This window comes from Chanodichthys erythropterus, chromosome 2, assembly GCF_024489055.1.
Source record: "Chanodichthys erythropterus isolate Z2021 chromosome 2, ASM2448905v1, whole genome shotgun sequence".
Taxonomy (NCBI): domain Eukaryota; kingdom Metazoa; phylum Chordata; class Actinopteri; order Cypriniformes; family Xenocyprididae; genus Chanodichthys; species Chanodichthys erythropterus.
The window spans coordinates 36,941,998-36,956,361 of NC_090222.1; the positions used below are offsets into that span (position 1 = coordinate 36,941,998).

Genomic DNA, 14,364 nt, shown 5'->3' on the forward strand with positions numbered 1-14,364 from the left:
AAACATTGTGAAAAATAAATATAAATTTAGTTGCAGCAATTGTTTTGCTTGCGTTATTTATTATCTTTAAATTAAATTTTAATATCAGTTGACAGTAGTTGACATGATGCAGCAAACTAGACACAATGCTTCAAAAAACAATTCTTTACCGATTCGTAGAACTCGTAGAGGTTGTGCAGGACCTCCAGTTCGTTCTTGCGTGCCTCGCTCCGCTGCAGGACGGTGCTAATGTGCTGTTTAACCTCTTGAAGGGCTGAACCAGCTTTTGACTCCCTTAACAACGCTGCAGCTTTCTTCTGCTGTTCCTACAGGAGCAAAATTAAGACCACATTAGTTGGTCATTTAGTTGAGCCTTGAATGCAAAGCAACTTAAGACCCTTTCACACGATTCACCTCAATGTTTCCCTAGCTCCCCTTTTCTTTCTTTTCCTCATATGAAACTACATGGACACTTACTGTGGACTCGTCCATGAACTGGGCCAGACTCTGTCTCATGTCCTGAATGGAGCTCAGAGAGAGACTATACGAGTCCAAAGGAGCCAAATGTTTCTCACTCTCCACATAAAACCACCTCTTCACCTGAGGAGAGAGACAGAAAAACATTATCATCCCATAGTCTTTCCCAATAAACATTTATTATTTGAATAAAACAGTAAAATTCAAAAAGAAAAAATAATTAATTTAAACCACAGACAACCTGATTTTCAATGCTAATGTATTTTAACAAGCTCTCCTATTATTAGTTAATGTGGGATGTTGTAGTGTTAGAGCGCAAAAGACAGTGGTTGTGTTTTCTGATCAAAAACAGAGATATAAAACACAAAACCCTGAGTGATTTGACTGCATAATCCACAATGCCTTATTTTTTATCACATTCAGCTCTTTCTTGAAGAACAATCAGATTTGCTATAGAGAAAATGAATGCATGCAGAAGCAATACTGCTCAAAGTGCATCACTGTATTTGTGGATTCAGGTCACACTTTAGTTTGGGGAACACATTGACTATTAACTATGACTTTTGCCTCAATTAATGGTTACACTTTATTTTACAGTGCCGTAGTTACATTGTAATTACTCAAATATGTACTGAGAACTATTAATTAACAACATGAACTTACTATAGAGTTACATTTAGGGTTAGGGTTTGGAATAGGGTTCGTTACTTGTATGCATAATTTACTGTTATTACTATAGTAAGTACATGTAGTAACATGTACTGTAACTACGGCACTGTAAAATAAAGTGTTACCCAATAAACTCCTAATATACGGCTTATTAATAGTTAGTAAGGTAGTTGTTAAGTTTAAGTATTGCATAGGATTAAAGGAGATCATGCAGAATGAGGCATTAATATGTGTTTTTTAAGAACTAATAAACAGCCAATATATTAATATGCATGCTAATAAGCAACTAGTTCATAGTGAGAATTGGAGCCTAAACTAAAGGTGTTTCTGACCTCCTCGTGTCTCTCCTGTAGCGTGCGCAGCTCCAGTAGCGTCTCCAGCTGCTGCAGTGATTTATTAGACAGAATGACGAGTTTGTGGACCTCCTCATCCACCTGGTTATACAGCGCACTGACCATATCCACAGCGTCTCTGCACACAACACGACACAAGGTTAAACTTAGGGTGAACAAATTGTTCCTTCAAACCGGTTCTTTTTAGTGAAATGGTTGAACCAGCTCACCAAATCAGACTGAACCACTGATTCGAAACAAAAGATTCGTAAAGCTTCATGAAGCAGTGTTTTGAAATCGCCCATCACTAGATACAGGTGCTGGTCATATAATTAGAATATCATCAAAAAGTTGATTTATTCCATTCAAAAAGTGAAATTTGTATATTATATTCATTCATTACACACAGACTGATATATTTCAAATGTTTATTTCTTTTAATTTTGATGATTATAACTGACAACTAAGGAAAATCCCAAATTCAGTATCTCAGAAAATTGGAATATTGTGAAAAGGATCAATATTGAAGACACCTGGTGCCACACTCTAATCAGCTAATTAACTCAAAACACCTTCTCAGTTTAGTTCTGTAGCCTACACAATCATGGGGAAGACTGCTGACTTGACAGTTGTCCAAAAGAAGACCATTGACACCTTGCACAAGGAGGGCAAGACACAAAAGGTCATTGCAAAAGAGGAAAGATGTGGTAGAAAAAAAGTGTACAAGCAATAGGGATAACCGCACCCTGCAGAGGATTGTGAAACAAAACCCATTCAAAAATGTGGGGGAGATTCACAAACAGTGTACTGCAGCTGGAGTCAGTGCTTCAAGAACCACTACGCACAGACGTATGCAAGACATGGGTTTCAGCTGTCGCATTCCTTTGTCCTTGTCCTTGTCTTGCTGTCAATGCAGTGATCTGATGGATAGTTCTCGAGTCAGATAGATTCTCCAGAGAGAAATACCACAGGGACAGTCCCATCACATTAGTGTTTTCAACTTGAATTTTGTACAAATGATTTTGTTCATTTTTTTTTGATAGCTCCTATTTATGCAACAAAAGTTAAAACTTTAATGGTTGCATGATGGCGCATCACTTTATTTCTACTAAATCCTTGTTCCTATCCCAATCCTATCCCACTGAAATCAAGGGATTCACATAAAATAAGACACTAAGGCAAAGACACTACAGGCAAAACCATTGCATTTTCATGCACTGGTCAATTTTGAGGTTTTCTGGAAATGTATGCAAATTAATTGCATATTTAAACATCAAAATTTATAAAGCAAAATTGAATGTCTTAACATAATGTGATTAAGTAACTGGGGAAGTATCGTGATATTTATTAATTACAAATTCACTGGTGGTATCTTGCCTTAAGTGGAAAAATAATTAATGCACCTTTGATCTTGACAACCAATATACCAATTAAAAGATTTAATACTCAGTATAAGTCTCTATCAGTCCTCTAATGAAGGCAGTACCTGTAGTTCTCATTTTCACACATCTCCTCTTTCCTGATCCGTGCCAGAAACGTGCCGCCCTCCAGCCGCAGGCGGTTTAGTTTTGTGTCATCCAGAATACACTTCATGAGATTTTTCTGCTGGTTGATGACCTCTGACACCTCCTACAGGACAGTATTCAAATTTTAATGTTCAATTGACCTTTTCCCTCTTAGTTACTGCAGAATTTGAATTGTGTTTCAATAAAAAAATTAAGTTGCAAAGTAATAAAATGGAAGGCAGCAGTTGTAAGTTAGGATTGGTCAGTAAAGTAAGACCAAACGTTAGTAATCAAGGCAATTTAAATCATTTTCAATCATGCTGCATGACTAAATGGCTTGGGACTTTAACGATATAGTATTTCCCAGAGAATGACCATAAAATGTACTACTACTTAGTGTCATTTATTCTACAAGATACACTGAATTACCTCAGATGTCTCCAGATTGCCGATATTGTTTAGTGTATCAATGGAGCTCTGAAGGGAAGAGATTGCGGCGCTGCAGCTCGTAGCAAACGGTTCAATTTTCTGCCAGTGAAAAAAACAAACAAATCAAACTTCAATATATATATTAGGACGAAGGTGTTCGGCTGACCAACAGTGAATGTGTTGTAATTGTGCACCTGTCTGAAGTGAATGTAGTGGCTGTGGTCATATGGGAAGGTGCCATCAAAGTCTCTGGTGAGCTGAGACGAGTCAATGTGCTTCTGTAGAGCTTTCAGAGACGTCAGAACTTCACACTGTACAAGCGCAGAGCAGAGCAGTTAACAAACATGATTTTACACAGACTGAGATCAAACAGACACAACGACGGGCAGTTATTTGCTCACTGGAACTGTGATGTCTCTCTCCACTTTTACTGCTGCATCTTTGTCCACGAGAAACAAAACGGAATAAAGTGCATTGGGTATAGAAGTCTGGTGGAGAGAAGAATTCAAAAATTAAAACAAACAAACAAAAAAAAAACCATATGTATAATTACAATGACTAAACAGCTTAAAGGCCCGGTCACTCCAAGAACTTTAACTATAAAGTTAACTATAATGATAACATTCAGTTTTTTTATTAATGCACACTCAGTTTTGTCGAGCTCTTTAAAGCGCACTTCAAAGATATCATTAATCTGTGCTGTTATTGTAAGAGTAGTATAGTGTGGACTCTATAGAAGCTTGTTTCTGCCACTAAATAAAAAAATTAAAAACGTTTTTTTGACTTTATATCTCACAATTCTGACTTTATATCTCACAATTCTGACTTTATATCTCACAATTCTGACTTTATATTCACAATTCTGACTTTATATCTCACAATTCTGACTTTATATCACACAATTCTGACTTTATATCTCACAATTCTGACTTTATATCTCACAATTCTGACTTTATATCTCACAATTCTGACTTTATATTCACAATTCTGACTTTATATCTCACAATTCTGACTTTATATTCACAATTCTGACTTTATATCTCACAATTCTGACTTTATATCACACAATTCTGACTTTATATCTCACAATTCTGACTTTATATCTCACAATTCTGACTTTATATCTCACAATTCTGACTTTATATCTCGCATTTCTGACTTTATAACTGACAATTCTGACTTTATATCACACAATTCTGACTTTATAACTGACAATTCTGACTTTATATCACACAATTCTGACTTTATATCTCACAATTCTGACTTTATTTCACAATTCTGACTTTATAACTCACAATTCTGACTTTATATTTCACAATTCTGACTTTATATCACACAATTCTGACTTTATATCTCACAATTCTGACTTTATATCTCACAATTCTGACTTTATTTCACAATTCTGACTTTATTTCACAATTCTGACTTTATAACTCGCAATTCTGACTTTATATTTCACAATTCTGACTTTATATCTCACAATTCTGACTTTATATCTCACAATTCTGACTTTATATTTCACAATTCTGACTTTATATCTCACAATTCTGACTTTATTTCACAATTCTGACTTTATATCTCACAATTCTGACTTTATATTTCACAATTCTGACTTTATATCTCACAATTCTGACTTTATATTTCACAATTCTGACTTTATATCTCACAATTCTGACTTTATATCTCACAATTATGACTTTATATCTCACAATTATGACTTTATATCTCACAATTCTGACTTTATATCTCACAATTCTGACTTTATATCTCACAATTCTGACTTTATATCTCACAATTATGACTTTATATCTCACAATTCTGATTTTATATCACATAATTCTTGCAATTGCGAGTTATAAAGTCAGAATTGCGTGATATAAAGTCAGAATTGTGAGATATAAACTCACTAAATAATTATAAATAAAAAGACTAAAAAGTTTTGATGATTTATTGCACGTTATAGTGCTAATAGGAATATATTGAATCGAAACAAACATCATTTTCACGGCCCTCTTCTCTCATATCTTGCCTGTATTTGTCTGCATGTTGGGACCGATAATTTTCTCAGAGTGAGTTTAAGAGACAAGCTAATACAGGCCTCATCTCAGTCCCTGAGGACAGGCTTTCCTTTAGATATTTGACATGAACCAGGTAGAAGCTGACAGTCATCGGCTCTATACAGAGTACGACAATTAGCATGCTGAAAAAGTGGCTAAAATGTAAACACAGATGCTTTGAGCTATGTGATTCACACATCCCAAAATGTGCCAAAATGAGGTTGATATTGTTGCCGTTTGCATGCCTACTTGCTATGTTTCTGGCTTACGTGCACAAATATGTCACAAATAGATTAATGGGTGATAATGTCTTGCAACTTGCAAATTCACTTGATTATCCAACATGTTTTAGAAAAATCTTGTTAAAATGTGAGTATCAACTATAATGCATCAGGAACATTTATTTATTCATCTCTCAATCATCATTATATTGCATTCCATTATAAGTTTTAAAGTTACAGAGCTTTGATCATAAAACATAAAAAGCATTTAAATATCATCTTAAGACATTATTGGGAGATAAGGAGTGACGCATTTTACGTAAGTAGTGTGCTCTATTGTTATAAAAATCTGATTTACATTACAAGCTATCAGAATTTCATCTTTCTTTTTGGCCATATTAAAATCAGCATCTGCACCAGTTTGGGCCCTTAAATAGTAATAGTATAATATTCTTAATGTTTTATATAATATGAGCCATAAAAGACTGATGTATCAAATATTACACTTAACATAAAACACATGTGCAAACTGCTTTTACATTTGTAAAAATATTTAGTCTAAGTAAACTGTTCCATTTCAAAAAAGTATATTTTATTTTTCTGTCTATTATTTCATATGTCAGGCTTTAAAATCAGGGGTTAAAATAACGAGGGCTTGAGACGTGTCATTTACAGCTGATCTGTACTAGAAGAGCGCCTCGTCTCACCTGAAACTGAGACAGAGCCGAGAACAGTGTGGAAGTGGCCTGCTGTCTGCGAGCGTCAACGAGAACCGTCAAACCCAGATCTCGTTTCTCCCTCCTGAAAGAAAAAAAATGCAAGACACTTTAGCGCAATAAGTTGGTCTTGTAAATAAAAGCCTGAGGCCTGTGACAACTGCCTCGCAGCAGACTGATTCAGTAAACAGTGTCCCTCATTCCACCACAGAGATGGGGCTGAGATTTCGAGATGGAAACACAGGAAATGAGACACCAGCTTTCTCACCGCAGTCTGTTGCAGTAGTAGCAGAGCAGCCCGGTGATCTCGTTTGTGGTGCGACACGCGTCTGTCCAAACCTGGCTCCTGGTGCACACCTGCAGCACTGCTCTCCCACTGCGGTCTTGGTTACCTGCAGCAGAGGTCAGATGAGTAACCTGAGAAATCAAACTGCACTGTTCACTAGGGCTGTGGGGGAGAAATCTACTGGGATTTTACTTTTGCAATTTAAAATGCATTGAAAAACGTTGCAGGTTTGCTGTGTTTGTTTGTAGGGTTGCAAAATTTGGTTGAAAATTTGGTTGAAATGTAAAATAATAATGTGGCAAGAAGCAGGGCGGGGGCGGGAGCTGTGGGAACAGAATGAGGTCAGTGGAGTAAAAGGGTTAGTTTACCCAAAAATTCTGTCATTTATTACTCACCCTCATGTCGTTCCACACCCGTAAGACCTTTGTTAGTCGTCAGAACACAAATTATGATATTTCTGATAAAACCCGATGGCTCAGTGAGGCCTCCATTGACAGCAAGATAATTAACCAAAAAGCTACTAAAGACATTTAAATCAGTTCGTGTGACTATAGTAGTTCAACCTTAATATTATAAAGTGACGAGAATACTTTTTGTGTGCCAAAAATACAAAATAACGACTTTTCAACAATATCTAGTGATGGGCGATATCAAGACACTGCTTCATGAAGCACTAGATATTGTTGAAAAGTCATTATTTTGTTTTTTTGGGGGGCACAAAAAGTATTCTCATTGCTTTATAACATTAAGGTTGAACCACATGAACTGTTTTAAATACGTCTTTAGTAGCTTTCTGGGTATCTGAAAGTTTTAATTATCTTGCTGGCAATAGAGGCCTCACTGAGCTTTGGATTTTATCAAAAATATCTTAATTTGTGTTCCGAAGATGAAAGAAAGATCTTACGGGTGTGGAACGGCATGAGGGTGAGTAATTCATGTAGTTAAGTAATTGTCACACCTGTGCGACACACTGGTCTAGAGTCTCGCAGAGAAGCTCCAGAAGGATAAAAGGAGGAGTGACGACCAGGCCTGGGACTTAAAGTCCTGGGACTTTTTGACTGTACTAAAGCACAAAATACCAGAATATGTTGGCAGATAATTAGGAAACAGGCTAAATTCACATTCTTGTTTCTCCGAAAAACAATGTTACAGCCAGTTATTGTACTTGTCGGAATGTCTGTTTTTGTTTTGGTCTGTGTGATCCTGGCCGCTGCCAATTTACCCAATAGTATTTCGATACTTCGGGTTGGCAGTTGGTGGCGTACTGTAGCCACGGAAGCCTGCAAACAAACTAGGTCAGAGATCACAGATTCTACCCGACCTGAAATGCCTTGGCATCGATTTAAAAAGCTCTGTCTAGAGGCGTTTTAAAACGAGGATAAATCAGTTCATCAACTTGCAGTGTAATGTCCGTCACCTTCCATTGTTCATTGTGCTCGTTCCTGTTGCATGTCCTCAATCTGGCAATCAACATTAGCATCGAGTCTGAGGAGGAAGGGAGGGAGAAACAACCCTCTCCAATATTTTGAATTTGGACTGCAGTACCCATTTCAACCACTAGCTGTCAATATTACATACTGCACCTTTAACGTTGCTTTTTATTATGTTTATAGATGGCCGTTGTCCATGAGGGGCTGCCGCTTACTTTTGTTTTGTGGTTTGTTTTGTAATTTAAAGTTATATTTAACATTTGCCTGTTCCCACCTCCTTCTTCCCTGAGCCTTTAACTTTGTTACAAAAAGTCATAATTATTTTTTCCAAATGATGACGATAATTACTAAATAAAATAAGAAATATTACTAATGTAAAATAAAACTAGTATTTAAGAAAAATAATGAAATAATAATAATTTTACAGTAAAATTACATTACTAATATTATTATTATTACATTACTAAAATGTATTTATTGTCAAATAAGCTTAATTTCTTCTTAATTTCTTAATTTTCAGTTTCCATATAGTTTTTATTAGCCATATATTTTGTACACATATTGTGATTTCTGTCTTATTTTAATCAGGGTTATTATTGTTAACAAAAACATAAAAAAAATGCATTAATTGAAATAAAATAAACATTAACTGAACTAAAACAAAATAAAAAAGTGTTTTATTTCAGCTAGCTGCCAAGCCAACGTTTCTCATTTTTATTTAGTTTAAGACAAAGTACTAAAATAACTAAAACTAAATAAACTAAAACTTAAAAATCAAATTCAAATTCAAAAAAATAACAGAAACTGTGATAATAAAATATCACTGATTTTGATCAATCGTGCATTCCTACTGTTAATTTTGCGATGCATTAAAAATGAATGAATTTATATATATAAAAATTCTAAGCATCTGTTTCTCTCTTTCAGCTGACAGGCGAGACCCCTGTCACGTACCAGGAAGCGTTATCGCACCAGAGGTCAAGAGCTCCTGGTTGACCTGGGTCATGAGTGATGGCAGTGGTGTGGAACAGACAGCAGGGGGCGTCGTGGACGGGGCAGGAGAGACCGCTGGTCTGATGGAGGGTTTGGGAGGAACACACTCATCTCCGCTGTTACTGTTCCTTCTGGGACCTGAGCGTAGACCATCATCAGAGAGACCTGAACACATCAGAGAATATCATCTCATTATCGCAAACACCAGGGCTGTGTGATATACTGAACACACACTGTATATTGATTAAATATGATGATTGTGATTTAAAATTAAGCATCATTGTGAAAAGTGGGATTTTATTTTTAAACTTTAGCAGCAAAAACAGAGTTTTAGTTGGTCAGTTCAATGCATTTATGTGAATCATTTCAAAGGCATTGATTCAAAACTAGCTCAAACAGTTGCAGAGAATGATAGATATGTATATTTTCAATGCAATGTACATTGCTTTGGCTAAATGGATCCATAAATGTGAATAATTCAGAGCGACAGCAAGATACACTACTGTTCAAAGTCTCTTCTGCTCACCAAAGCTTAATTTATTGATCAAAAATACAGTAAAAATGGTAATATTGTGAAATATTATTACAATTTAAAATAACTGTTTTCTATGTGAATATATTTTAAGCTGTAATTTATTCCTATGATCAAAGCTGAATTTTCAGCATCATTACTCCAATTTTCAGTGTCACATGATCCTTCAGAAATCATTCCAATATGATGATTTGCTGCTAAAGAAACATTTCTTATTATTCTCAGTGTTGAGAACAGTTGTGCTGCTTCATATTTTGTGGAAAACATCATACATTTTCTTCAGGATTTGAATTTAATGCGTCCTTTCTGAATAAAAAAATATTACTTTTAAATGGTATAGTTCAAAAACACAAAATCATAAAAAGTATTTACAAGACTTGATGAGTTTAAAACAAATCAACGAACATTTAAATGGCAGAGATGCAAACAGTTAGCACATTTGACCGCAAAATTAAACATCCAAGTCATGATATACAGACTGTCTGGAAGGTTGGAAGACGTGTGACAAAAACTATATAGTGACTCAATGTTGAGTCACGATTGAGACCAGGTGTGTGAGGCAGACACAAACACACACGTCTGATTACTGTAACACACACACACACACACACACACACACACACACACACACACACACACACACACACACACACACACACACACACACACACACACACACACACACACACAGCTCAGTTTTTCAGCCCTCAGGCTCTGGTTTGAGGAATGCTGCGGCTGACATTCCCAGCTGAAGCAGATGTTTGTGAACTTTCTCTAGAATCCAAACCCTCGGGCTGTTTCTTCCAACCCCAGCAACCCAAACAATACAACACAACACTGCTCATTTTCCTCATCCTGAGAGGAAAGGGCTGCGGCTGAAGACATGCCACAGACAAATATAACAACTCGAAGAAACGCTACATATTAACTACCTTCTTTCAAGGGTTAAACTATCCAAATAAGAGTCCAAATAATGTTTAGAGTAACTAAACACCCAAATACACTGTGAGAATTAATATAATATTTATATGTTAATATAACATTTCAATTGCAAAGAGGAAGAACTTTTGAATATCAACCAATAAAAAAGAAAGATCATTATATAATGCATTTTTCATAAATAATACATTAATTAATTAATAAACATAATTAACTCAAAAAAATTTAATAAATAAACTAACTACACTCTAAACAAATGCTGTGTTAAAAATAACCCAAGTTGGGTTGAACTCAGCGGTTGGGTTAAATGTTTGACTTACTTATTAAAAAATATTCACATTTTGATTATTATTGTTGCCTCTATTGTGTGTCTGATTTTTAATTTCCAACCTATTATGGGTTCATTTTAAGCCAACCACTGGGTCAAAACAAACCAAAAGCTGGGTTTGTTCATATTTAACCCAACTTGGGTTGTTTTTATTGAAAAGAGTTTCTGTACTTTCTCTGCCACCTTTAAAACTCCTATAGATTGAGAAAAATAAGCCTGTCCTTGACTGGAAAGCTGAACTTGAGTTCATATGAAGATATGTAATTTCAGCATATTCAGTATAAGCACATCTCATACACTTACAAATAAACAATGTCAAGTCATTTTTTTGAAGTTTTAAACTTCAAACTCCTGTCACCCCCTCCACTATTGTCTTTTCGATGACTTCATTTCCTGTGTGAATCTGAGACCTGCTCCTTTCTGTGATGCACTTCCTCAACGAGCAGAGGAAGCTTGAAACGGACACCGAAACCTCTCGCACAAAACACGAGCAAACACTGCAGAACTAGTGTTGGCGAAGCAACTTTGAAGGAAAGGTTTCTAACTACACTGAAGATACAGATGATATAATAAACAATGTAGAATCATCTTTGTAATTATTTGTGAAATTTACCAGCAATTTCTGTGCAAACTGTGAATCAGTTCATTTACATGAATCATCTGAATGAATTGATTCACTGGAATTAATCAGGATTTCCATTATGCTACATATGAGTTTCTTTCAGTAACACTATAAAATGCTGCAAATACACTCTTTTGAATCAGCTCATTTACATGAATCATATGAATGAATTGATTCACTGGAATTAATCAGGATTTTCATTATGCCACATACAGTATGAGTTACTTTCAGTTACACTAAAATGCTGCAAATAGACTTTTTTTTTTTTAAATCAGTTCATTTACATGAATCATGTGAACTAAATGATTTACTGGAATTAATCAGGATTTCAAAATGCTGCAAATAGACATTTTTAAATCAGTTCATTTACATGAATCATTTGAATGAATTGATTCACTGGAATTAATCAGGATTTCCATTATGCTACATATGAGTTTCTTTCAGTAACACTATAAAATGCTGCAAATAGACTCTTTTGAATCAGTTCATTTATATGAATCATCTGAATGAATTGATTCACTGGAATTAATCAGGATTTCCATTATGCTACATATGAGTTTCTTTCAGTAACACTATAAAATGCTGCAAATAGATTCTTTTGAATCAGTTCATTTATATGAATCATCTGAAAGAATTGATTCACTGGAATGAATCAGGATTTCCAATGCTACATATGAGACACATTTTTTCAGTTTGCTCGAGTGCAAAGTTGTATTCCGCTACTAATTGGAATATATAGGTTGTTTACCAGGAAAGCTAAAACAAGTAAGTATTGTCGTTGCTTTTAGTTAGTCACTAAACAACACTTTTCAAAAAGCTGCAGTAACCAGCAGCACAACTACATTTGCTTGACTTTGCATGCGTCTCTGGGAGGCAGACCGAGCGCTGTGGTATCATGGGAACCAGGCTATAATCGCAAGAGACCTAATGGAATCACAAAGGCCAAGCAAAACCACATCACCCGTAATCTGATCCAGCCTCAAAGTCAATGGCATTTGTTTTTTGAACAAAGTCTGAGCTGACCCTTGCTTCGCTCGGGCTTTGTAACAGAACAGATATTACGTAGAGATGGGCTTTACTCTTTAAGCCTCTCTTCAGCATCTTCACTAGCCCAACGGGACACAATGCTTCCCATTATGACGGAGCAAACCATCTGGATGGGAGCTTAACATCTGCGCTGGGAGTCGAGCAGGTAAGCGGCACAGAGATCCTCCCTCAGGTGGTCATCGGATCCGCTGTGGCTTCCTGCCGAGACTCAATGGCTCTGATTTTCATGTGTGGGAAAGAAAGCCAGAGAACAGAGGGACTCTGCAGATTCCCAGATGGGAATTTACCTAAACCACTCTGTGTGTGTGTGTGTGTGTGTGTGTGTGTGTGTGTGTGTGTGTGTGTGTGTGTGTGTGTGTGTGTGTGTGTGCATGTGTGTTAGACAGAGAAGGAAAGTAAAATGAGAGCCATAGAGAATGAATTCACGTCTAAAGCCATTTCCTATCCAGGCTTGATGTGACAAATCATATTTCTGTCCTTACTTTCTGCTTTTATAATGGTTAGACATCATTATATCACTCATCAGGCTGATTAATCACCTGATAGTTAGCCATTTAGAGATTGATGAGTTATTAATCAATTAAAATAAAAATATACATTTAATAATCATCATAATAATACATAAATCATTACCTTATTAATAAATTTGTATCATTATCTCAAGACTCGCCTTTTTATTCAGGCCTTTTTATGACCTGTTGATTATTTGAGCTTGTATTTTAATATTTGGTTTTGTCTTGTTTATTGTTATTTACTTTTGTATTATTTTTTCTTGTAAGGTGACCTTGGGTGTCATGAAAGGAGCCTTTCAATAAAGTACATTATTATTATTATTATTATTATTATTGTTATTATTATTATTTAAAAATAACATGAAATTAAATACATATTAAATAAAATAAAAACAATACTAATAAAACTATAATATAATTATTATTATTATCCTTTTATGTAATACAATATTAGTATAACAACAACAATAATTATTATTATCATTATTAAAATAAAATAATGCATGAACAGTAAACATAACACATTTAATAAATTAAATAAGATAAATAATATTAATAATAATAAACAAATAATTATCATCACTGAATATCATGCATTATATTAAATTTAAAATAAATAATAATATTGAAAATAATAATATAATTATTAATAATAATAATATAATAATAATAATTTTTATATTATATTATATTATATTATTACTTTTTAAAATACAATTATATTAAAAAATCTATATTAAATTAAAAAAAACATAATAATTATTATTTTATATAATAAAATACAAGTATTATATATATATATATATATATATATATATATATATATATATACAATCAAACCAAAAATTATTTAGACATTTTTGATATATTTTTACTAGTGGGTGCAGGACACTATAGTTCATTTATGTAAGTGAGGATAGCAAAATAAAGTAAACTAACATATTATACCCAAAAAATCTCCATACAGTGGACTACCAGTAAAATTGATCATCTTTGGAGCCAAAAATTATTCAGACACTTTGACCTGATCATGTTTTGCTTAAGTGTTATCTGGCATAATTAAGATAATTTGTTTTCTGACACAGTTTAACTCTGAGTTCTTGTCATATTTTATTACCATTTTTTTTTTTTGAACTATAGTGAATAAACTGTAATAATGAATGAAATGTTCAAGGTGTCTGAATAAATTTTGGTTTGACTGTATATATGTCACTTGACACAGCGAGTTAGGACAAAAACTCAGATTGATATAAAAAATATAGGGGTTTTGCTTATAAATTTATCTTGTTG

General features: G+C 34.4%; 1 protein-coding gene across 3 annotated transcripts in view; it reads right to left on the reverse strand.

Moving 5' to 3' along the window:
* The window catches only part of zgc:158766 (uncharacterized protein LOC100009641 homolog), a 49,504-nt gene that overhangs the window by 19,113 nt on the left and 16,027 nt on the right, over positions 1-14,364 (reverse strand). For all 3 annotated transcript variants that reach the window (XM_067411383.1, XM_067411375.1, XM_067411366.1), the window contains exons 4-13: positions 9,056-9,259; positions 6,654-6,777; positions 6,377-6,470; positions 3,793-3,879; positions 3,586-3,702; positions 3,392-3,490; positions 2,944-3,086; positions 1,458-1,596; positions 457-579; positions 150-305 (exon numbers count right to left, since the gene is read on the reverse strand). In XM_067411383.1, coding sequence (XP_067267484.1) covers positions 150-305; positions 457-579; positions 1,458-1,596; positions 2,944-3,086; positions 3,392-3,490; positions 3,586-3,702; positions 3,793-3,879; positions 6,377-6,470; positions 6,654-6,777; positions 9,056-9,259 — 1,286 coding nt within the window. The remainder of the gene's footprint in view (positions 1-149; positions 306-456; positions 580-1,457; positions 1,597-2,943; positions 3,087-3,391; positions 3,491-3,585; positions 3,703-3,792; positions 3,880-6,376; positions 6,471-6,653; positions 6,778-9,055; positions 9,260-14,364) is intronic.